Source organism: Euphorbia lathyris, chromosome 1 (genome assembly GCF_963576675.1).
Source record: "Euphorbia lathyris chromosome 1, ddEupLath1.1, whole genome shotgun sequence".
Taxonomy (NCBI): domain Eukaryota; kingdom Viridiplantae; phylum Streptophyta; class Magnoliopsida; order Malpighiales; family Euphorbiaceae; genus Euphorbia; species Euphorbia lathyris.
The window spans coordinates 105,596,344-105,621,282 of NC_088910.1; the positions used below are offsets into that span (position 1 = coordinate 105,596,344).

Sequence of the window (24,939 nt, forward strand, 5' to 3'; positions counted from 1 at the left end):
ACCCTTTCATTAATTGCATCTATTAATTAATTTTTAACTATTCCCAAAATAAAAAGGCAACTTAAATAGAAGTATATTTGGTAAAAATAAATTAATACTCATGGATTGAACCAACACGTCATGTATTATAGAAAAAAATTTCTCTAGAAAGATAAATATTAATGTGCGAAGATCACCACAGTACGTGTCCTACTAGCACTTACAGCTAGTAAAGATTAGAAGTTATGGCAAATGGATGTGAAGAATGCTTTCTTACATGGCGAATTAGATCGAGAGATTTACATGGATCAACCTCACTGGTTCGAGAGTAAGGCTCATCCAGACTATGTATGCAAGCTGAAGAAAGCGTTGTATGGATTCAAGCAAGCACCAAGGGCATGGTACGGGAAGATAACATAGTTCTTGATTCAATGTGGTTACATGATGGCACATGCTGGTTTGAGTTTGTTCATGAAGGTCCAAGGTGAGAAGTTGGCTATAGTATTAGTTTATGTTGATGATGTTGCCGAGTTAAATCAAGTTAGGGCCAACTTATCAGTATGATTTCAAATGAAATCATTTCCTTGGTCTTGAAGTTGAACGCACGAAGGAAAGACTTTTCTTATGTCAACATAAGTATGCTAAAGATCTTTTGGAGAAGTTTGGGATGCTCGAATGCAAGCCTATTACAACTCCAGTAGAAGTACACGTAAAGTTATATTCTGCTGAAGGAAAAGATTTGGAAGATGCTACGATGTACAGACAACTAGTTGGAAGCCTAATCTATCTCACTCTGACGAGGCCAGGCATATCATATGCAATAAGTATGGTTAGGGTTGTAATCGAGCCGAGCCGAGCTCTGACCTTCTCAAGCTCAGCCCGCTATAAAATTAATGAGCCCGAGCCGAGCTTTGGCTTGCTCAAGCTCGGCTCAACTCATTAGATAATAAACGAGCTCAAGCCGAGCTTCGAGCTTGTTTCGAGCAAAATCCTTTTTGAACTCGGTTTATTAAGAAAATTATCTAACCATGAATTGATTGTGAGTAAATCATCAACTGTATTTATGAAGTTTGCTTGCAAATAGCTCTTTAATTATGTATATAAACAAGCTCACAAGTAAAGTTTGTGAATAAATAAATAAGATGCTTACAAGTAGTTCGTCTATTACTCATTTATTATATTTGTGAACGAACTCATCTAATAACAAATGAAATAATATTAAGTTTAGATATTTGTGAACTAACACAAAACCATATAGTTTTCTATAAAACTAAAATTTGTTCGTAAATGTTTTAATCGAGCCTACTCGCAAGCTTTCGAGCCGAGCTTTGGCCTGCTCAAACTCGGCTCGTTTACGAACCGAGCTAGTAAATCATGCTCATGAGCGACTCATTTACAAATCGAGCTGAGTCGAGCTGAGCTTTTATCGAGCTGACCACCAAGCCCATGAGCAGCTTGGCTCATTTACAACCCTAAGTATAGTAAGTCAATTTATGCAGAATCCGAAGAAGCCTCATTTAGAAGCTATTCAAAGAATTCTACAATATGTCTGAGGTACCATAGATTATGGTATCTTATACAAGAAAGAAGGAAAGTGTGAGGTACATGGATACTGTGATGCTGATTATGTTGGAGATCATGACACAAGACGTTCAACTACAAGTTATGTGTTTAGTCTTGGACCAGGACCTATATCATGGTGGAGCAAAAGACAACCTACAGTTTCTTTATCGAGTACTGAAGCAGAGTACAGGGCAGCAACTACCGCAACTCAAGAATTACCTGGTTGATACAACTTATGAAGGATCTTTATCAGCCAGTTGATTACTCGGTACAGTTATACAGCGACAATTAGTCAGCTATCCACTTGATCGAGAATCCAATGCTCCACGTGAGAAGTAAACATGTTGAGGTACATTATCATTTTATTAAAAAGGTCTTACGTGGAGACATCAAGATGCAGTATGTGAAGGCTGACGATCAAGTTGCCGATGTTTGACTTAATGGTACAAGGTTCGAATACTTCATAAAACAACTTGAGATGATAAGCAAGCACGAAATATTAAAAGTCGGTATTGATAGGGAGTATTGGAAAGATATTGTCACCATTCTAGAATTTGGTGAAATTTTTTACCAAAATATCCTATAATAACTGAGGAGGTCGAGTCTTGGCGTAAACAGTAAACGTTGTTGTCATGTGACTGAGAGGTCACGGGTTCGAGTCTTAGGAGCGGCCTCTTGCCAAAAAATTGGCAAGGAAAGACTTGCTCCCAATACATCCTTGTGGTGGGACCCCTCCCCGGACCCTCGCTTAAACGAGGACGCGTAGTGCATCGGGCCGCCCTTTATCCTATAATAATTTAATTGAGGAAGATTTTTTTAATTCCACCGACTTAACTTATGGTTCAAAATGATTGAATGTTACTATTTATAGGAAACCTATGTAATGTGTAAGACACACAAAATCTGTTTTCTATGTATTCAATTAAATAATTCTGTTCTAGGAGCTTTCCATTCTCCCATATCATCCCCTTGATTCCCCGTGCTCCCTGGGCTTCTCTAATCTTTTAATTCATTCATCATATTAATATGCATCAGTCAATCAACCGTACTTGCTATATTATTTTAAACCAAAATTAGAAGTATCAATGTAGGATTTTATTTTAAACCAGAAGTTTCTTTTTCATAGTCTACACTATCAATGTAGGATTTTATTTTAAACCAAAATTAAAAGTATAACTAACGATACAATAGAAGCAATTGTATGTGAGCTGTTGGTTAACAATAGTTAACCTTCATTTTATTTTCCTTGAGCTAAACCTCATCTCTGAATTCTAAACCCATATCATCCAATGTTGAGAAAAAGAACCATTCTTGTTGAGTCCTATACTACATTTCCAATATAAGAATTTCATTGTAAATAAATAGGGCTAATTTTAAATAAAGCCCATTGGTTTCACGATTTTATAGATGGGTTTTTTTATTACAAAACAAACTATGTGAACGCATCGTTAACGAATTTAGATTGACTTTGTCAAATTTGACTGATAACGACATCAAAATGAAAATTATAAGAATTAAATCATATTTTAAGCAACTTTAATTCCTCAACTTTTTAACTTTGAGATTATTTAGATAGGGGTACATATTGTCGGTTAACCATATTTCAGTTAACATATTACTTTGATCGGTTAACCTATATTTCAGTCAGTAACCATTAGTGACTTTTCGTAGCAAATATCACTTCAAATCTATAATTATTCACTTTAAAATAAATATATAATTATTTAAATATTAAATAAAAATATTGAACTTCAAATTTAATTAACAAAATCACCAAAACAAATAAATTTTAAGTTATTTTAATATTTTTATCTTAAAAATTAAATATAAATATGTATATTTATATGTTGATAATTAAATTTCGTACATATATTTATACTAGTTTTATGTGTATCAATACTGTTTGGCTCTTTCGTAGGAAATTGTAGGTGCGCCAGAGAATTATAGTATTCTCGAACTATGGAATAAAATTGCGTCTAATTAACTTCTAATTATCAAACAATTGTATGGAATAAAGAGACCGTAAAATTCCAAAGATTCGATTATCAAAATGATACCGACCTTACAGAAATGATTGAACAACAAATAAAAAAAAATATACTGGGAAGCGTGAATGAAACTTGAAATATGAAAATTGAAACTAAGGGATGACTGGGAATTCTAAAGATGCTGAAGTCTAAAGATAATTTGCTAGAGTTTTGCTTGGATTTATTGAGTTGTTGAGTTCTTTGCTTTATAGACGTTGGGGTAACTTCATGCTTCATTCCACAAGCCACGTTCTCCACCATATTGAGTAAGTAACTGCTCAACTTTGACTTCCTCAATGAAATGATTCTCCCACTTTCTAACTTTTCTGCTTTCTAATTGGCTCACAAAACACATGTTAAATTTTTTAATTAACATTCTAAAATCCCCTTGATTTACCTTAAGTGTTCCCTAAGGTTCACCCTAGAAAATAGCTTCCCCCTCTCACACACTCTTGGAAAATCTATTTAGACATAATTTAGACCAATTAATATATTTAAAATATATGAAAGCCAAAAAAAATTAATTATGGTACAAACAAATGCATAATCAAGGGACATTTGGTTCACAAGGGGTAAGGGAAAATGAATCAAGAAAGGGAAACTAAAGGAAATGAAATGAATAAACATTCATACCCCTGTGTGTTTGGAATATGTTTATGAAAGGGAATGCAATTCCACCTCATTCCCTTTGTGGATGTTTGGTTCAAAATTATTTTTAGGGTAAAAAGGTAAAAATAAATAAGTATAAGGATCAAAAGTGAAATTAATCTAGTGATAAAAAAATATAAATAAAAAAATACAAGGATTAAACAAAAATAAAAAAAGTAAAATTTAGTCAAAAATATTTTTTGAGTAAAAAAATTAAAAATATATAACGGAAATGAAATTAATCCAAAGATAAAGAAATGTAAAAATAAAAAAATATAGAGACCAAAATAAAAATAAAAAAATAAAATAGAGAGTAAAGTAGAATTTTATAAGGAGTGTAGAAGTTTAAGTTAGAAAGAGAGGTGAAAGGGAATAGAAAACCTTAGAGGAGAGTGAGGAATGAGTTAGAGGAGTTAGGGGTAAACCCAAAACTAAAAAAGAGCAAAGGGAATCATTGAATTAGCAAAACAAACACCAACAAAGGAAATGAAGCCTCCCCTTTCCCTTTCCCTTTCATGAAACCCCCAAACCAAACGCCCCCTCAGTTTATTTTTCAGTTACAGTTAACCATCATTTTTTAAAATGAAAAACCATAACCTAATCCATCGGTCTGTTAACTTATTTTTCGGTTCAGTTGGTTTTTCGGTTTTCCGATTAGTTTTGTGCAATCCTGCATTTAGGTAGGTGATGTTTTGTAGGAGAGAGAAAACTAATATTTAGAAAACCAAAACTCCAAAAATCATGATTTTCAAAAATAAAAAATGTGGTTCCACAATAAATATGATATTAAAAATAAAAATATGTGGTTTCATATTAACTATGATACTAACCATTAAAATTTTCATTTTGAGGTCGTTATCAGTCAAATTTGGTAAAGTCAACTAAAGATCCACACAGTTTGTTTTATAACAAAACAAAAAAAAAAAAAAAAAAAAAAAACCATACAAGTGAGCATAAAACGGTATTACATATATATGTAGATACAGATATAGCTAAAACCACATTATTTATTTTAACACGGATAAATCCATACAAGTGAGCCAAATACAAGAAAATGAAAACTAGGCTTAAGTGTACAACTGACTTCGACAACCTTAAATCACTATAAAGAATGCTCAGTCCACTCAACATGGTCTCAACTTGAAAGCACAAGTTGATAAAGAAAATCTGTAAGTTCTCATATTTTAGTAATTTAAAGCAACTGTGACACATGATAACCAAAAGTTCAGGAAACCTGCTTAGTACAAACTGCCTGCAAACAGAAACATAAAACTACAATGAGAAAAAAGGAAGATAAGATTGAACAACAAGAAGAAACACAGATATAATTCATCCAAGTGTTACATCAACTAAGCTATATAAATGACGATTAGAATGTTCAAAGGAAATTTAAATAGGTGTGTCAAAACGGGTTGTCGTGTCATAATTGTGTCATGAGATCTATATACTCTACATGATTATATATGATAAAACATGATGATCATGTCAAACGGGTCGTGTTAAGCCAAGCTTGTCTCCATAAAACGTATTGTCATGTCAAAAATGACATCTTTAAACAACAATCTAGCAACCAACACTTAAGAGTTCTGAATAATTACCATCACATGTATCTTACTAGCATCAATAGTAGCTATAAGTACATATCCAAATCTGAAAGTTGAAATTGCAACACCTATATCCTTATTTTCACATCCTCTAGGGGAATCAAAAAGAAAAAGAAGACAGAGTGGATACTAAAAGGTGGACGACCGAGCCAAATACCGAATAATATGATCTTCCCTTGAGGTGCATCTTCTTGAAATTATTATAATTGGGATTATCTTCATTCGTCCTAATTAAGAACCTATAGATCTTAACAAACCTACTTCCACCTAAACCCAAAATTCTTACCCAGTTCTCTCTTGTCAGCATCTTATTGCCACCCTTTAAAATCACACATCAAGGCCAGACCCAAGTTATCAATGGTGCTGCCCCAGCACCATGATGAAGTCAATCAAAGGGATGTTTTTCATCTACATGTTTGGATATCTTTTGAATCGTATTTGCTTATTTTAATTGGTTAATTTATATATCAACAAAGCTTATTATGTCTGCGTGTATATATATTGATAAAACCATCTGCAATTGATGTATTTTTCAATTCTGGAAAATCATTTATAGTTGGTGACATGAATATGCGGCCATATAATTTTTTCTCCCAACATTTAATCTTGCGCCTGCCCTTGATGAACTAGACAACTAGGTTATTAGACAGATAACCCAACAAATTTAGCACCAAGGAATCTTCAGTTTATGAACTGTGTGAATGAACAGCGGCCAAAAATATGAAGTACAAGAACTAACTTGAACAATCTTCTGTGCATTTACATCTCAACCCGTTTTCAGCACCAATTGTAGTAACTGAAACTACAACACAAAGTCTCCTTCATATCCTACTTTGAACTCAAGTGTCTATTTATAGGAGCCAATCAGCCAACTTATCTTGCATGGTGTAGGGCAATTTCTAACATGATTTACAGAGATGACTCCTTTCATGCAATTATCATTTTTGGTGCTTTTATATCATATATAATCGAGTGGAATATATATAGATAACATAGCATTATTATCAATTTATCACGCATCAACCTGAATTGCCACTCCTCAGGGGCAGGCCAACAGCCTGAATTCATTTCAATTGAAACCCTCAAAATGTAAACAATTGTTATGTCATACAACAGTCTAGGGCAGCTCATGGCATCCAAGGAAATCATAATTTCCAATTATTGCAGTTGTGTTGTAAGTGACTTGTATATGTGAGAATTCAAAGTATTATACAAATAAATTTACATTTGATCAGATAATCAGAATGTATATACCTCGAGTCTAGGCTGCTTGTGCTGGGATCATCCCAGCCTTCCTAGCATAAGCAAATATGCCTCCTGCTTCAATCACTGGTCCGGCATCTCCAATCGGTTTCAGCTTATATTCCTTTCCAGTCGTGTGATTGATCAAGCGACTCTCTGCAAGCTCAACAGTCACAACATCGCCAGTTTTGCACTCCTCACAAATCCTAACCTCCGATTCCAGAGGATAAATCTCCCCGGTAGCCACCGAATTTCTGAAGAAGATGCGAGCATAAGATTCAGCAACCACAGCCGCAACACCCGCAGCACCAAGAGCGACCGGCGCATGTTCACGAGACGATCCACAGCCGAAATTGTCGCCCCCAATCACGATTGAGTATTTCGTCTTCATTTCGTTAGGTTCAATAAACCTGGTCTCATAAAAGTCCGGTAGCCCTATTAAGGCATAGGAACCAAGCTTCTCATATTCAGCAGGATTTGAAGGTACAAGAGTGAGGTACTCAGCAGGGATGATCTGGTCAGTGTCAATATTATCGCCGACAACGTAGCAGAGCCCATGAAATGAGGTTTCATTGGCGGAGGTGGGAGTGGCAGTGTCAGCGGCGCGTGGTATGATGAAAGAAGGCGCGTGGAATGATGAAAGGGTTATATTTGCCGGTTGTGGATAACCGGAGGAAAATTTGAGAGCGCGAGAAGAGAAGAGAGGGAAAGAGGATTTAGAAGAGGAGACAGTGGCGATTGAGTTGGTGTTAGAGACACAGAAAGAGGAGCAGAAGGAAGCCGCCATTTTGCAACCGGGGGAAATTTTGGGACAGTGTCGGAAGAAGAAATGGAGAGTAGGTTAGTATTGACTGTGCTGTGTATCAACGACCGTTATGATTTTGCCACGTAAGCAGAATAGATCGTCTAAACAGCCGCCAGTAATCATCACGAAAATGTATGAACTTTTCTGCAAGCCCATCGGGCTTTTTTCCCGGCCCATGACTATAATAAAATTAAAACGACGTCGTTTCATCCGCTATTACAAACGGAAAATGGACGGTCTTGATCTCTTGTATCTCATTTCCCAGTTTATAAAGAAGCCTAGGGTTTTCTGCATCATCCCCTTACAATTTCTTTGCAGGTGTAAAACCCTAGTCAGAAGCTGCGCAACCCATCTCCGATCCAATGGGTACTCTTTCTAGCTGAACTAGTTGATCTATCTTCTTCCGTACTTCTAAGATATAATTGCTACTTGTTTCTGATTGAAACTTGTTAGTTAGATTATTTTGTTTGAATCTGTTAATTTCTCCTGTTTTTGAATCTTCGAAATTTTTTATACAGAAAAAAAGTTTTAGATTATCATTTTGTTTATCTGTCTTCAACTGCATCATTGCTCATTTTTCATTTCTTCCATTGCCAAAGGACTTCGATTATGTTACATAATTTTTACGTGTCAAGTCTGCCAAAGCATTTTCATCAATTTTATTTTTACTTGAATGTTTGTTTACTGCGTTTAAGTGAAGAGTGTTGAGATTATATTTTACTTGCTGCAATTTGCTTTTATATCTATTACATATCTAGCTGTATTTGCTACTATGTTTTATTTGCTTTCCCACTGAATTTTTTAAACCTTAAGACTTCATCGTTTTGATGAACAGGGGCTTACAAGTATGTCTCTGAGCTATGGAGAAAGAAGCAATCTGATGTGATGAGGTTTATACAGAGAGTAAGGTGCTGGGAGTACCGCCAGCATCCTTCCATTGTTCGTGTTACTCATCCAACTCGCCCTGACAAGGCACGCCGATTGGGTTACAAGGCCAAGCAGGTACACACAAGTTTTGTATTTGGTGTCTAATAGTTTTGTGGATGGGGCTTGATTTTACTTGTATTTACATGCCAATTTTTAGTAATTGTTTTGAGATTCAATTAGCCTGACCCTTTTTATAAATTGAGAAGCATAATACAGACTAGTGTTTTTTCTAGTCAAGTTCTTTACTGTACCACCTATTGTCGATGTTGAATCTGTTGAAGTTGGTGGATTGTTTTGCATTTTTGTGTGGGATACAAGGTTTTGGTGTGCTCAAACTTAATAATCTGTGTATTCCAGCAGTTTTGAAGTCTTAAATTTCTGCAATTGTTCTTCTTGCTGGTTTTGCAATTGATGCATATTTATCCATCCTAATGAGGGTGTTTATGTATGATATATGCATTGTGAGACCAGCCATATCAAATAAAATCGATCATCTGACCAAGTGGATTCTGTATACTCGAATTCACTTTTGTCTCGATCGATACAAGTGTTAAAACTTTTTAGTTTATTGTATTCTTTGATTTTTTTTTTTCATATTTAGATTGTTGTGCAGAAAAATAACATTTTTGAGCTTTTAGTGATGTTTTTCTTGTAACTTCTCACAATTTATTACCTGAATACTGTAGTTGAATTTGTATTAAGCATAATTTTATTATTCTCTCTCTATATTACAGAACATGCTTCTTCATTATACACATTAAAACAACAATTCTTTCAGGGTTATGTGGTTTACCGTATCCGAGTTAGACGTGGTGGTAGGAAGAGGCCAGTTCCCAAAGGTATTGTGTATGGTAAGCCCACCAACCAGGGTGTTACTCAATTGAAATTTCAGCGAAGCAAGAGATCCGTTGCAGAGGAGCGTGCTGGTAGAAGATTGGGAGGTCTTAGGGTCCTCAATTCCTATTGGATAAATGAGGTTTATTGCTAACTTCAGAAATTTACACATGGCCTGCTGCGTGTTTTGGTTAGACTTTTCTTTCTCATTGTTCGTGTTTTCTCTAATGCAGGACTCTACTTACAAGTATTTTGAGGTAATTTTGGTTGATATTGCACACAATGCAATCAAGAATGATCCACGGATCAACTGGCTCTGCAACCCTGTTCACAAGCACAGAGAGCTCCGAGGCCTTACCTCAGCTGGAAAGGAAAATAGGGGTCTTCATGGAAAAGGACATAGACATCACAAGCAGCGACCTTCTCGCAGGGCAACTTGGAAGAGAAACAACACTCTCTCCCTCCGTCGTTATCGTTAAGAAGTTTTGCCTTTTTCGTTCTGGGTGTTTGGATGTTATAATACTCGAAACTTTTTTGGAGTCTGGCATTCTATGTTCAAATGTTGAGCTTCTTGATAGTGCTTGTTGGCATAAGATATTGTTATTTTTAAATTTTTTAAGCATTGGAATATTTGTTTTTCAGTTCAATGCATGTTAGCAGTTGATTTTATGCAATTAACATCCTAGGACAATCATTCTGATTTTGGTTATTTCAATTTTGGTTGGATTAAGCTTCTGATCTTGTTATTTCAATTTTGGTTGGATTAAGCTTCTCATCATTTATTTCAACACATCAGATCTTCAATCATTTTTTTTTTTCACATTAAACTTAAATTTATCAAATTAGTATAGTTTGTGTTTAAACTGTTAAAAATGCAAATGCGAATTCTGAATGAAAATATAAAATTGATAAATAGCAGTTACTGATTTTTTCAGGGAAAATTACAAAATTGGATCAAATGGGAGATTCATTTACATTTTTAACTCACTTACTTAATATACCTTCAATATGTTTGTAATTTTACCGTATGATTTCGCGAAGTCTGCGAAGCTAATGTTTGGTTTAGTTGATGATTTTAATTCTCATGTGCGAAATCTGGATGTGTTTTTAACAAAATTCGTGAATTGGTATATAACAAAAAAGGTCAAACAATAAGAGACTACCATTTAAATGATAACATTATCAAAATTTACAACAAGATTGTCACAATAAACTTCTAATAAATCATTTCAAGTGAACGTGATCTGGACGGAAATTTCTCCCTGTACTAGAAGTCCAGATCTTTTAGGATGGACATATCACATGGTACATAACAAGATTGACACAATATCTCCTAACCAATCATTTTAAAGTAAATGTGACCAATCTTGAAATGGAAGTCCAGGCCTTTTGGGATGGATGTCTCTCATGGCACCCCAGTACGCCGCCTTCCAGAAATGGATCTTATGTATTCAACCACCTTCAAAAAAAAAATTAATCGTGTTAGGCAGAAAAATGACGATTTGGCTTCGCGAAATGAGAATTCGCGAAGCATGCGAATATAAATGTGCAGGGAAGATGATGATTTTACTTCGTGAATCTATGATTTCGTCAAGTCTGCGAACGTTTTGAAACGTGACGATCTACTTCGTGAATCGATGATTTCGCGAAGTCTGTGAGAGAAAAATCATGAATTGTTCTACTCGCAGACTTCGCGAAATCATCGAATCGCGAAGTAGATCGTCACGTTTCAGGCTCTTTCTCATCACAGATCTTCGCGAAATCATCGTCTACACAAAGTGATTTTCTGGAAAAACGCAGAGAAAACAGTAGATACTTATATTTTTCACGCCTTTCACCCTTAAAATCGACAATAACAATATGATAAACTGAGAAAAACGATGAAAATAACGTAGAATAACCATTTCTTCGATGGTCACAAGAAGAAAGAAACTAAGGAACGAAGATGAAGAACCATGGCTTCGTTTTCTAGGATTGGGAAGATGAAGAATCAAGAGAGGAAGAAGAGAAATATATGGTGATGTAGAGAAATTGTGCAAATTTCGCGAAATTTAAAGGAAAAGAAGAAGATCAAAAGTCTGGGAGAACAACCGTTCGCGTAAGGAGGAGAAGGGGGAAGAGGGAAGATGAAATGGTGAGAGTATTTTGGTAAAGTCACACAAACATAATCTAGATATGTAGTATGTTGAGTAAATGAGTTAAAAATGTAAATGAGTCTCCCATTTAACCCAATTTTGTAATTTTAACTTTTTTTTTTTTTTTTTTTTAATGGAGATGAAATTAATAAGGCTCTATTAACAGAGTCGTATACTCAAAACTTTTTTTTTTTTTTTTTGTCATTGGATGCTTTAATGCAACTCAAAGATAAGCATAATCTATCGAAATCTGAATGAAAATATAATATTGATAATGCTCCATTAGCAGAGTTAAGCTGAATTTTTGAAGGATTTTCTTGTAATTCTCAAAGGCAATGAGTTTAATCATCAGCCTTTTCTTTAGGGTAAATTTCAAATAAAACACACATGGTTTCACTAATTTTCAGATAAAAACTGTGGTTTACTTTTTGTCAAAACGAGGATTGAAGTTTCACACTTGGATTAATGCTATTAAAACCATCTTTAACGACCTGAAAATGAAAATTTTCAAAAATTAAAGTTGTTCAATGTCATATTTTTATGGAACTACATTTTCGATTTTCGAAAATCATCTTTTTTGGAACTTTCTCTCTCTTTACCAAACTTCATCTAAATAATCTCAAAATAAAAAAGTTGAAGAATTAAAGTTGCTTAGAATATTAGTAGTTCTTAAAATATGTCATTTTTTTTTTTTGGTAGAATTAAAATATGTCATTTTTAAAGTAGTCAAAGGTGATTTTAATAGTATCAATCGAAAAAATCCTTATTTTGTTAAAGTTAAAAACCTGAATCCTCGTTTTGACAAAAAGTAAACCACAGTCCTTTATCTGAAAATTAGTGAAACCACAAGGGTTTTATTTAAAATTTACCCTTTTCTTTATAATCTTCTTTTACAATTACAACTGACAAATTATAAGTTGCCTATGTATTCTTGAGATGGTCATAGATTTGTAGGTAGTTGAGTGGTATCTTCAGTTTTTATGCAAAGTTTAAGATACTGAAGTGAAGCTTTACAGAATTCCATGTACGTAGTTCTCTTTGAGAGTCTGCAATGCTTTTCTAATTGAATCCTCATCTTGGCTCGAATATTTTAAGCATATTAGACGTTGTGCAACATGATAGATCATCCGCAGTTCATGATGTTGCTGGCAATTAACCTCCATTTGCTTTATCTCCTGATGAAATTAAAACTTATTAATCATAAAAGGCATATGGAGGCAAGAAAGCATAGCATCTGTTTTTGCGGGAATTTGGAAGGATATAAACTTGCGAAGCTTATCTGTGTGTATTTGTATAATAATCCTTGATTTATAGAAGATATTGAACATAACCATGAATAGAATAGATAAAATACGATCATAGCCCTGAACTATGACTTATAATATTATGGTCTTTACATTAAATTATGGTTAAATACCTATTTTCAAATCGGCATTTCATTAATTTTTTAATATTAAGTTTATGGACTTCACGACATGAAATTTAAGAGACATAAATGTTAGTATTTTACCCAAGCATGAATTATGAACTTTGTTTAACACTAAACTTGAATCTATGAACTGCAAGATAGAAATCACCTTTTCCTTAATCCTTGACGTAATGTCTCTTGCTGTTTCAATTACTGAGCGTGGTAAGCCTGCCACTTCTGCCAATAGAAGGCCATAATGCGGTACATGTCTTGGTCCGTCTTTGAGTTGAAACTATGTGAATCGAAATAGTGTCAACGTAAAACACCAACCAAATTCTAAATTTAGAGGCAAAACATGATTATAAATAGTACCTTGAAATCTAAACGGTTGTTTATAACTGCAACATCTAAGTGAAGAAGCTTAACATTTGGATAGATTGTGGCTAGCTCTGACAGGTTCTCCATATGTGTAGCAAATATGGTATACCTGAAGAAGACTTAAAAAGTGAGCAAGTTCCTGAAGAGAGAAACTTTTAATCCTATAAACAAACAAAACTTCTCACCAGGAACAACTTTAAACAACAAATTTGAGCAAAAAGGGACGCTAAAGGCAACTTCAACATCAGGGAAGGGAAGTAATTGTTGAATTTTGTGCGGATGAATAATCAAGCTAACTTCTAAGATATATCGTGTTGCATGCATGTTTTGTCAGTTATTAATTATGATGTGCAACATAGATCAATAGCAAGTCACAACGAATCAGCTATTAAGAAACATTTGGACAATAACCTGAAAATTGCATCAGCTGTCACTGAAGTTTGCGTTCATTAAACTTTCAATTTCATTTCAATAAAATCATTAAACTTTCAATTTCATTTCAATAAAGTCATTCAGGCCAATTTGTATACGAGAAATCAATGGCATGTTGACATGGTACAAAAGAGAGTTGACTACACGCCAACTAAGCACCACGTTGGACAAGAGTGATTTTTAAAATATTGTGGCTTAGAATATGCCACGTGGCACACATGTGGCTGCCACATCATCCATGACATTTAGTTAGTGTCATGGAACTCATTGAACTAAAAGTTTAAGTTGATAGTTAAAGCCCAAGATTAGCTTTTATTATTATCTCTAACACCTTTCATGTGAATGCCTCCTTTACTTGAAGCGTGTACAACACAGACTCATCTTAACATGTGTTGAAATTCCATCAAATTCTCGACCACTTAGCCTAATAGAATGTGATACCATATAGTCAACTGTGTTCCGTGTCACACTAACATTACATTTAGTTTTGTACACAAATTGATCAAAATGATTTTATTGAAATTAAATGTGATTTTACTGAAAGAAAATGAAATTCAGGTGAAATAAATCCCGAACTTCAATTACTGTCAGTGCATTTTACCCTAAATAGTCAAGATAAATGGTAAACGTGCAAAGTTATTACGCTTTAAGTGATGCTAAATGCTCGCAGCAGCTCCAGGCAATTGCAAATCCATCAGAAGAAGAAGTGGCTCTCCCGAGCTCATCCATAATTATCAGACTTCTGTCAACAGAGAAAATGATGCTTTTGATTTTAACATTTATGTTTCAAATCTCTTGGAAGTAAGAGCACATGATATATCACCTTTCAGAGACATTTTGCATGATGAAAGCCGTCTCTTTCATCTCTGTCATAAACTGTAGCAAGCACGCAAAGTAAAAGTATGATGTCTTTACTTACTATCAAAACCATAGTGCAATTGTAGAACGCATTTTCAGCAATTAGTGAGGAGGTGTCATAGTTTCATACATGTTGATGGGATCTTTCTCCTTAGAAGTTAAGTATTTTCTTAAATTCACAGTAAAGAGAGACTACGACACTAATTTGAATAGTAACATTATATAACGGTTCTTGTATTAGCTTGAGGAGCATTATGTGATTGTGGAACCACTGAATAGTTCCAGGACTTGAGTCTAGCAATTGTACCGTGCTAGAGTTCGATTCCAGATTATCCACTGAACCCATCCTCGTAAATATACGGTCAACTACCCTTATAGTTGAAAAGCGAGCAGGAACATAGCAACCAATCTGAGCCAGAATAACAATAAGACAAACTTGTTGAAGATATGTGCTCTTTCCACTCCTGCAGAAAATCATACTATGTTGTAACATTTTTGTGTGTTTTTTAATTGGAGTCCGATTCAATGTATAGAGGGTATTCCTTTGCGGGAAATTTAATTTTTTTTAAAATACTATAGAAAATGACAAGGATATCGTCTTAACTATGAAAGCAAATGCAAGAGTCACTAACACTAGTGAAGCCCCTTACCACCAAACTTGGCACGAAGAAACAAGACTACTATCAAGAAGCAAGTACACGCCCCCATGGTTGAAAAAATGAAGATACCAGGTCAAATTGTGTTAAGGTTTTTTTTATTGACCAGAAGGAAGCTGGCATATGTGAGATGGGAAAGGGGCTATTCCTGTCGTATGCTAAGGTGAAATAGACATCCCAATGAACAAAAAAGAAAAGGCTGAATTTACAATTCCATGGGCACTTTTTCCTGCTCAAGTTCACATATTATCATGTTGTCTCGTCCAAAGCCATCACAAATATTTATGATATTCTAGTGATCTTTGTAAAGAATAGATGTACCAGAACTATCCCCATTGTTTTCCTGTTTCACACCAGAAATTAACAATCTGACAGCCACACAAAATGAATAAGGAATCATTTGGAGTATAGAGAACCCAAGGCATTTTTAGAAATATAATATAATAGCAAGTGACACAGAAAAAAAGAAAAAAGGAAAAAGAACTACAAGGATTCAGAATCAAACTTACGTCCATGTTCTTTGGAAAACCATCGCATATATGTTCAGAAGAAATGATAAAATGCATAAAGTTTCCATGGCCATTTCAGCAGCAGTTTTAATGAGAGCATTACTCACATGTTGGGACCCATGATAATGACCATGTTTGATGCCTCTGAAACAAACAGATTGTTGGGCTGCAAAAAGGGCTGTTAAGTTACTTTCCAAGGACACTATTGCAATAAACTCGGGACAATAACATGTTATTTCTACATAAGAATAAACATGCATAAGCAACTACACAACCCAAACAAAAAATCACTTACGATGAAGTCAGTATGTATGCTTTCAAGAATAGGGTGTCTTCCAGCATCAATTGCCAGTGGACCAGCGTCTATGAGTAGCAAATTAGAATACAAGCCCAATCATAGTCAGCAGACTTTCCACAGAACATGAAAATTGCTTACTTGTGAATTCTGGCCTAGTATATCGGTCAACAAGCTTCGTTGATATCATATGAGCGAATGAATTAACAATCATATCTAGAAGGCATAGAACCTCTGCAAGCAGAGTAAGTGCAGATACATCCTGCCTTATAGCATCTAACAAAGCTGCGAATAAAACAGTATCATGCATAATGAGTTCAGAAAGGAAAAAAAGGAGGTAATGCTACAAAACTTGTGTCATCAATTTCCCCATTCTTCTAGGCTCTAGCCAAAAAGAAGGCAAAAAATGCATATATAATGGGTAGCTTGGTTTAAATAGTATTAGGCTGACAGATTATGCATGTTCACGGTGATTACCATGATACTTATACGAGATAAACTAAAACTATCTATTTTGAAGTATTTAGTGACTTCCGACCAACTCCTATTACAAAATCATATGCAGCAAAATGAGTTCATTTTCATAATTTTCTCTATGATGCCTTCAAGATCGACACTGTATTTCATTCTTACAGTATATTTTGCATTTTTCCCAAATCAGTAATCAAGAATGGGATGAGTGTTCGTTCAACTATTTCAGGCTGGATAAAAGTGAGATTCATTTTGTCAAAGACAAAAGTAAGATGGATTTCCCATTTTAAGTTTTGATTTTAACAGAAATCTATAATATAACAGGCTTAAAATTTTGTAGTTCAATGACAACAATTCACAAATGATGAAGTCAAATTAATTTAAAAAAAGCTCCTGGAATGCAAAATTGATAAACCCTGCCAATAGTTACAAAGTCTACTTCCACTACCAGTAGTAAAGGTAAAAAGTGTCCTTTATTTATGATCAAATGTCCAGCAAGGTACAGTACCAGAATTTTTTCCTGTCACTTAATCTAACCTAGAATTTTTTTCCTATCTTTATAAGAGTTCTTCATGAAGTCAGCTGTGTTAAAATAAAGGAAAACAAAATAAAAAAGATCTAAGGATGTATATGGCTTATTCAACTAAAAACTGAAAGAATAAGCAAACATTGAAGCACATAACACCAAGATGTATAATAACTATAAATGAATATTTTACAACCTTGCAGGCAAACTTCCGTTCTTATATAGCACTCTTCAGCTGCAGACTTATTTCTAACATTTAGCTGCACATTAATGAAGAAACAAAAGAAATGAATGAAAGCTTCTCTGAGACCAAACCAAATTAATTGAATATGCAACTATTACCAAAGGGACTCTCATTTTATCAGAAAGACAACCTCATGATGGAAACAGGGGTCTCACAGTTATGCAATTGCATGATTGTAATATAAGTTGACGTAACCATGTATTCTTTTGGCATTGCTAATCGGAAGGTTCAAGCTATACAGCACGAGTATTCATCAATAAAAGACAATGTTTCTGAAGTTATAATCTGGATTGCTATTGGAAAAATGTCTTGAATTATCATTTGACTCAGAAACTTAGAATATATCCCCTTGTTGTATCTTTCACCCATACGTCTCTCCCAATCTTACCTCAGTTGCATCCCAAACTAATCTCAATGTAATTGCAACACCAGACTAAATGGTTTCTCATTCAAGCTTTTTAACAGAATTGTGTTATACATTTACTCAGAGAATAACAAATAGTCAGATACAAATGAAACTAACCTAGCAGGCTTCAACCATCAATAGGCCAGTCAAGGAGCAGATTGTGATCTAAGTTCATTCCCTCAATAGAAAGAGGCATTACACACACAGCCCCAATTTGATAAGCAGTAATGCTAAAATGGTATGACATGGATATTAAAAGACCACTGTCATTGTTGTTTATATATTCAAATCAACAAGGGAAGATACTCACCGAAGCAAGTTCTAAAGTGGAGCAATGTACGTTGTTTCCATGTTTCACGGCCTGTTTTATAGCCCAAAAAATTTATAACTTGTATGGAGATCATATTACAAATAAGGAGAGATGTTAGTCAAACTTGAATGAACTTGCTTGGGCGCTTTCTCTGTATGTCCTTCTGTGGAATGCTGAAGTAAAAGCCTTGTCTATTGTTAAATGGAAGTTTCAAATTTGGTAGCAGGAATTCTTCGCGGTACTTGTTTGCAAGATTATGTATAGCTGCAAAATTGAAAAGCAACAAGAATAACAAAATGAATACCAATGTATGAAAAGAAAAACATTAAAAAAAAAGAAAAATAAACTATATGAACCTTCACTCGTGTCACAAAATGTTCTCCGAGCTATATCCAGAAGTCCATCAATTCCAGCCTTGACAGCAAAACATTGCTGTGTACGAGCAACGAAAGGAACCCGTGCATGAAGCACATCTTCATCTATTACTTCCCCTATTCTGATTTTTTTTAATATGTTTTCAAGGAAGAAAAAAAAAAGCTTTTAAGAAAATTAGTTTATAGTCAAAATTTTAATCAATTTTCTGTGCAGATGCAATATATAGGATGTCATATCATGAGAGTGATTTCACAGCACATAATAACAACAATAATAACCCATAGCAATTATTCTGAAGTTTTAGATAGCTGAATGCGCCAAACTAGAGTAAGCCTACAATATTCAAATTACACATGGGCAAAAAAATGCTTCCCCTGTTTAGTCCATCTTCTGGCTAAAAAACTTGGCTAACTATGATCAGAGGCATAGAACTATACATTAATACTTCAAGGTCATTTTTATCCATTTCATATTTCTCCAGACACAGAATTTACAATTCAGCAGGTAGGATTGAGATACCTCTGTCTGATAGAAGTATATTTCTTATTATCACATATAGTCTTGTAAACATTTGCAAGAAGAAAACTTTTTGCATCTTTGAGCACCTGATACGTTCAAAAGCATTGTTACTTCATAATGTAGTTGAGGTTTGGGAAAACCATATGGTGCAAGCTAAAGATAACAAATTCACCTTCAAGAGCAAAGGCAAGGCATCTAAAGCAGTTTTAAGCAGAATAATACTTGATATTACCACCTGACTCTTTTTAGCATTATCAGCACCCAAGACGCCATCTGTAACTTTCTTTGGCTTAAAGCAGAAGTGGCACAATACTCTATCTGATATAAGTGAATAAGAAATGTTACTGTTAAACATCATATCGAACAGATTTTAACTTTTATTTCTCGTTTACATTTTTGCTTACCAGTCTCTTTTGGAAACTTACGCAAAACCTGAGTAAGTCCAAAGAACAACTGTTCATTGCTCATCAGTTCATCCTGAAATCAAAATACACTATGGATGAGACTAGCAGTTGCTGAAGTTGTTCTTGATGAAGCTCAACAAACTCCAGCACAAGTATATTGAAATGGCAAGCAGGAGATGATCAGATATTTTAAATGCCATGCATGAGATGATCAAATATAAAAGTTGCCGGCACAGACTTTTTACATGTCCTATATGGAAATGTTTAGGATCAAATAGTACAACCAAATAAAGAACTTCAATCTAAATCATTAGCTTAATGTCACAAAACATTTATGACCTGACTATAAGTGCCAACTTTTCCCTAATCTTGATGATGCAACTAAGCAAAACCTATCCAATATTCTGATCTTGCAATAGGTTAAAGGCCAGTTTTCTAATTAAGTAGTTTTATGGACAACCTAAACTACAGTAATAAGTTGGTTCCACCCCTCACTTCTTTTTTCTCCTTCGGTAATAAATAGATTTTTTATGTGCCGAATTGAGGTTACTGATTTAATGAAACCCAAACAAATTCACATATGTTCTAAACTTAATCTTTGGAGACAAGTAATATGAAACCTTTATCCGTGGTTTCCTATTCCAAGAAGCATGCTATAAATGTGTATAACAGATAGTATGTACAGCCACTTGTGAAGAAAACTATAATGTATTTGAAGAAAAGGCATCCTGTTAAAAGAAAAAAAATTCTGCCATAGCTCTAGAAATCTGAGACAACCAACATAAACACTAACCAGGCAATCTAGTCGAGTATTGATAGTTTCTATGTCTTTTAGAGGCTGCAACAGATTGGCCCGTAGAAGTCTAGTCCTGGAGAAAAATTCCAATTCAAAATCACTTTCCAGACTTTTAAGAGAGAAAAGAATATCAAGCAATACCAAAACAAGATGTTCTACATGCAATTCAAACTTCTAACTGTTAGCAAGGGTTCTTATGTTCCATACTTGAGCTCAAAATTATGAAATGAGATGCTGTGTCCATCAAGTTGTGTAATTATTAACATACCCTCCTATGGTTTTTGTCGTCTTAAGCATATTGAATAGACTTCTTTTCTTGTTGGTTGTGCCCAAGAGGGAAGAGTGAACTGGGTCGATAATTTCCAAATTCTGAACACTGCCAAAAAAAATTAAATGCTAATTTCTCAACAAAAAATAATGAAAGAAGCACATGTTTCTTCTCTTCTAATTTTTCTCCCAAATGAATTTTTTTTTTCCATAGAAAATCTGAACATCAAAATTAAAACCTAAGATATAATAAACTGGAAATTGGGCCAGACATCTGAAAAGGCAAGTAAACTTACCTTGTCGAATCGATATTCATGTGGTCAAATGATCCATTGAAAGTAACCTAGGATAACAAAAGTTTCATGAATTAAGATCAGAACATCTTGCTGCTTGAATTTTGAGCATACAATCAAATAGAGCTCTGTATTGAAGAAGATAGGAAATTGTCAGCATTTGAGGCATAAGTCTAAGCGGACAATATTCCCAAGTCCCTTAAATGCACTACAGTTAACTGATAAGTTGGAGTTGCATTTTGGTGAAACCAAAACCTAATGTAAATGAGATCTGTAACTAAACTCAAAATTGCTCATGAAAGATGTTTTTGTTAGTTAAATAGTATCAAAGATACACTCCACCATGAACAAAAAAAAAGGGACATGGTTAAAGCAAAAGGTGAATACGATGAATGTTAATTGATAAAAATCCAGTAGTGTGAGCTAAGGGTGTAAAGAATGAGTGCTAATGGAATCTCCATATATAGATATAAAAACTGGTACTAACACGTATAAAAAATATGAGACATAGGATACTGAAGATCTGAATCATTAGAAAAAAAATGTAATACTTCACCATGCATTCCAGTCTGCCTAGACCCTATAGGCAATTGACGTAGTTTGACATTTGAAGACATGAACATAATTTGAAGATAGGAAAGTGTTGGCGATAGGATAACCATATTGTTAATCAACTTTTCCACTGGTTAAAAAGGAACCTGCAGCAATTTACATACCAATAATGAATGATTTGTAACAATGACCCCCTTTTCAGCTTCCGTCCTGTGTATGACAATGTGAAAACTTGATAAGCAATACAGACTTAATATTATTCTATGAAATAGTTTCGCCAAAATTTTAGCAAACAAAAATTATTAATGTATGATCAATATGTGGGGATTTAATAGGTGAACAGAAGCATGGCTTGCACAATTCAGAGTATAACCACGGCACAACTTCACAAAACTGCATTAACAATGGGGGATTTTTCTTGACTCTTACAGCAATTTCACATGTATAAGAAGTGATTATCAGAAGCAAATAAGTAGAATTAGAGAATGTCGTTTTTCATTTCATTTGGAACTCTGTAACTCTCAAATTCATAATTGTGTTCCCATTCATTCCTATTTTCCTTTACACAGATTCAAGACCAAATGATTTTTCTAAACTCATCCAATTTTTATGGCAATAACACGACAGAAGTGCAAAGTTCAGATATGCAAATAGAAGTAAATCCATTTCGAGGTTGTTCCCTGTCATGCCAAATCATGCCAGACTGCTTATTAAGAGCCTATATGGGGTTGCATGGATAAACAGCATCACCTGCATAATAGACATATGCAACCATTTATTCTCATACAGTAATTCTAAGAAATTTCATAAACAATTTATAAGCTAGTAGTGTATCCTGGTTTGAGTGATTAACAAAATGAAACATACTACATAAAATACATTCAAAATCAAAATATTTCCAGACATAAATGACGAAGAAAAATGTCTGAAGTTACCATTTGATCGTAGCTGCAGCAGCAGCCAGGCATAGATAATATTGTTTGTAGTAGGTATCCAAACCAAGTGCTGAAGGTTCCTTTGCTGATAAATTTTTAATTAGTACTGCACCCTGGAATTAGTAACAAAAAATGCATTACCAGCAAACCATGTGAAAATGAGCACCATGAACCAGCAAGAATTTGAAGTTTTTGGTATAACCTTGGTGTCATCAAAACAACCACGAGCAACAACAACCTATCATAGTTCAGTAAATGTGAGATCCATAATGCCAGATGGAAAAACAGGCAATTAAGATATTTACACATCCACAACTAGAGAAAAAAACACATAAAGATAGAGAATTCTATTCTTTTAATGATGTCACCTTCTTAACCAAAGCATAAAATCGATCAACTAGTTCTGAAACTCCAACCATTCCATCAGGTGCCAGTTTGTTTGGAGGAACAACAATCACCATGGGATCATAGAATTGCAACAAAGTTTTTGTATTCTGATAGGAGCTGCTAGTTTCAATATATTGAGATAGATGCAGTGAAGCTGACCTTAAGTCAAAAGCAGCCATTCCGACCTGCAGGTTAGAAAAAAGAACTCGGTCAGCCCTTAACAGTTCAAGTGATCGAACACTTATTACCTCGAACTTATTTTATAAAAAAAATCAAATTCTCAAAACGTCAAAAACTTGTTAATCTCATTCATTAGCTTTCAGATTGATTCTGTTTATGCAATAACTTCTGTTCTAAAACCCCAAAATTAAACATAAAGCAGATTCTTAATTATTGTTGAATCTTATTGCTACCTACTGTTTCTCAAACTAGCAACTAGATTACTTTCAATCATGCGCATAATCAGATAATGGCAAGCTCCTGGTTAGTATATTCAGTCAAAAAATTGAGAAAATACTAATAAACAACTTCTGATTTCCGAGACTGTAAGCTGAAAACTATCTAAAGAATATCATAGTAATTTACACATGAAACAATTACGAGTTTAAAATTCGTAACCTATGATAATCTCAATCGAAATTCACACTGAACACTGAAGAAGTAAAGCAATAACTCAAAATGTATAAATGAACGTAAATAATGGAAAGCACAAAGAAACTAAACAGTAAGATTGCCAGTTAAATTACAAGCAAATGAATGGAAACAAAACGTAATACGGAAATTTAATGATTGATAGTTATTTTGGTTTCACACATTTGTCAGAAACTTAACAGGAGATCGTACCTCCTTGGCTCTATTTTCAATGATCCCGATTACAATGCTTGATCTCTCTCCTCCTTCATCTTCCATTTTGCTTCAAATTGCAGAAACAGTGAAAATCACTCGAATACGCGCCAATCTGTGATCAGTTTATAGGAGCTGCTTTCACTTATTAGTGGCATAGATAATGGGCTCAAGGCCCAACATGGATTGTAAAGGCTAGATAACGGATGGGTTCAAATTGGTAGCTTCTATGGTTATTTTTTTTACAAAGTTACTTTGTGTGTTTTCACCATTGGATGATGTGGCATAAAATTAATCCAATGGTGAAAACACACAAAGTAATGCTTACTTCGTAAAAAAACAAAGTAAGCATAACCTTTACCAAATTATTATTATCAAATATTTCATAAATAATAGAAATAAATAAATATATATATATATATAAAATTACAAATATAACAGAATATATAAACTATTAATTTATATATGTTTCTTCAAAAAAAATTAATTTATATATGTATATATTCTAATATATATTTTCATATATGCCTAATTGCTAGATTATATATTGCATTATGTTACAAGTCAGGGATTCAGCACCACTGTTGGTCGAAAAACGCTGAAATTTCTTTTTTTTTTTTTGGTAGAAAAGGAAAAGAAAAACGAACAACAACAAACTACCCAGGAATTAGTCTAGGGAAGCTAACCCCAATTCTATCTTCTAAGAGAAGAGGAGAGATGAAACTAGGGGAAACAGGAAGGGTAGTAACGCCTAACGTCCCTTCATGGCCCGCCGCCGCCAAGCGATCAGCAACACGATTCTGCTCTCTAAAAATGTGTCTGAACTCTACGAACTCAAAGGAGGAGCAAAGCCTTTTAATAGCTTTGATGAGGTTGCGACTGTTAAGACCCATAGAATGATTCTCAGAAATCATTTTGATTGCTTCCAAATTATCAGACTCCACAGAGAGCCTCTTAACACCCAGCCTTTTAGCAAGATTGATTCCAGTAAGAATAGCCCAGAGCTCCGCAGAAAAGGAAGAACCCAACCCTAAATTCTGGGAGAACCCAGAAAGCCAGGCGCCCCCTGCATCTCTAAGCACACCTCCAGCCGCAATCTTACCGTTACTGAGGCAGGAACCATCAGTATTCAGCTTCACAACCCCCTCTCTTGGCCTGCTCCATCCCACGAGATGGACATCACAACACTGAGAGGCTCTGGCAAGGGACTCTCCTTTGAAACTATCGATAATAGAGAAAAGTTTTTTCGAGAAGAAATCAGCTAAGTTTGTCATAAAAACAGTTTTATCTCCAAAAATCTCCTCGTTTCTC

At 34.4% G+C, this 24,939-nt stretch overlaps 3 protein-coding genes across 4 annotated transcripts; 1 reads left to right on the top strand and 2 right to left on the bottom strand.

The window, feature by feature from the left end:
* Nucleotides 1–5,206: 5,206 nt before the first annotated feature.
* Nucleotides 5,207–7,899, bottom strand: LOC136210450 (3-isopropylmalate dehydratase small subunit 1-like). The gene is made up of 2 exons (XM_066001748.1): nucleotides 7,076–7,899; nucleotides 5,207–5,469 (listed from the first exon to the last, which is right to left on the bottom strand). The coding sequence occupies exon 1, from the start codon at nucleotides 7,848–7,850 to the stop codon at nucleotides 7,083–7,085; it is 768 nt and encodes a 255-aa protein (XP_065857820.1). The 5' UTR covers nucleotides 7,851–7,899; the 3' UTR covers nucleotides 5,207–5,469; nucleotides 7,076–7,082.
* Nucleotides 7,900–8,087: 188 nt separating this feature from the next.
* LOC136210465 (large ribosomal subunit protein eL15z) lies at nucleotides 8,088–10,276 on the top strand. The gene is made up of 4 exons (XM_066001749.1): nucleotides 8,088–8,234; nucleotides 8,704–8,870; nucleotides 9,574–9,771; nucleotides 9,863–10,276. The coding sequence occupies exons 1-4, from the start codon at nucleotides 8,231–8,233 to the stop codon at nucleotides 10,106–10,108; spliced, it is 615 nt and encodes a 204-aa protein (XP_065857821.1). The 5' UTR covers nucleotides 8,088–8,230; the 3' UTR covers nucleotides 10,109–10,276.
* Nucleotides 10,277–10,895: 619 nt separating this feature from the next.
* On the bottom strand, nucleotides 10,896–23,728 carry LOC136210481 (DNA mismatch repair protein MSH4). 2 transcript variants are annotated; one of them, XM_066001752.1, is made up of 25 exons: nucleotides 23,629–23,728; nucleotides 22,767–22,970; nucleotides 22,601–22,636; nucleotides 22,399–22,511; nucleotides 21,628–21,673; nucleotides 20,915–20,961; nucleotides 20,620–20,727; nucleotides 20,349–20,424; nucleotides 19,556–19,628; nucleotides 19,324–19,469; nucleotides 19,152–19,237; nucleotides 18,614–18,753; nucleotides 18,382–18,521; nucleotides 18,258–18,308; nucleotides 17,494–17,557; nucleotides 16,442–16,585; nucleotides 16,301–16,368; nucleotides 16,113–16,171; nucleotides 15,148–15,304; nucleotides 14,806–14,858; nucleotides 14,626–14,721; nucleotides 13,545–13,659; nucleotides 13,342–13,464; nucleotides 12,779–12,939; nucleotides 10,896–11,088 (listed from the first exon to the last, which is right to left on the bottom strand). In XM_066001752.1, exons 1-25 carry the CDS (start codon nucleotides 23,692–23,694, stop codon nucleotides 11,073–11,075), a joined length of 2,388 nt encoding a protein of 795 aa, XP_065857824.1. In that variant the 5' UTR covers nucleotides 23,695–23,728; the 3' UTR covers nucleotides 10,896–11,072. The 2 variants fall into 2 exon arrangements, with proteins under 2 accessions (XP_065857824.1, XP_065857822.1); XM_066001750.1 differs by having other exon boundaries at nucleotides 14,626–14,724.
* Nucleotides 23,729–24,939: the final 1,211 nt, after the last annotated feature.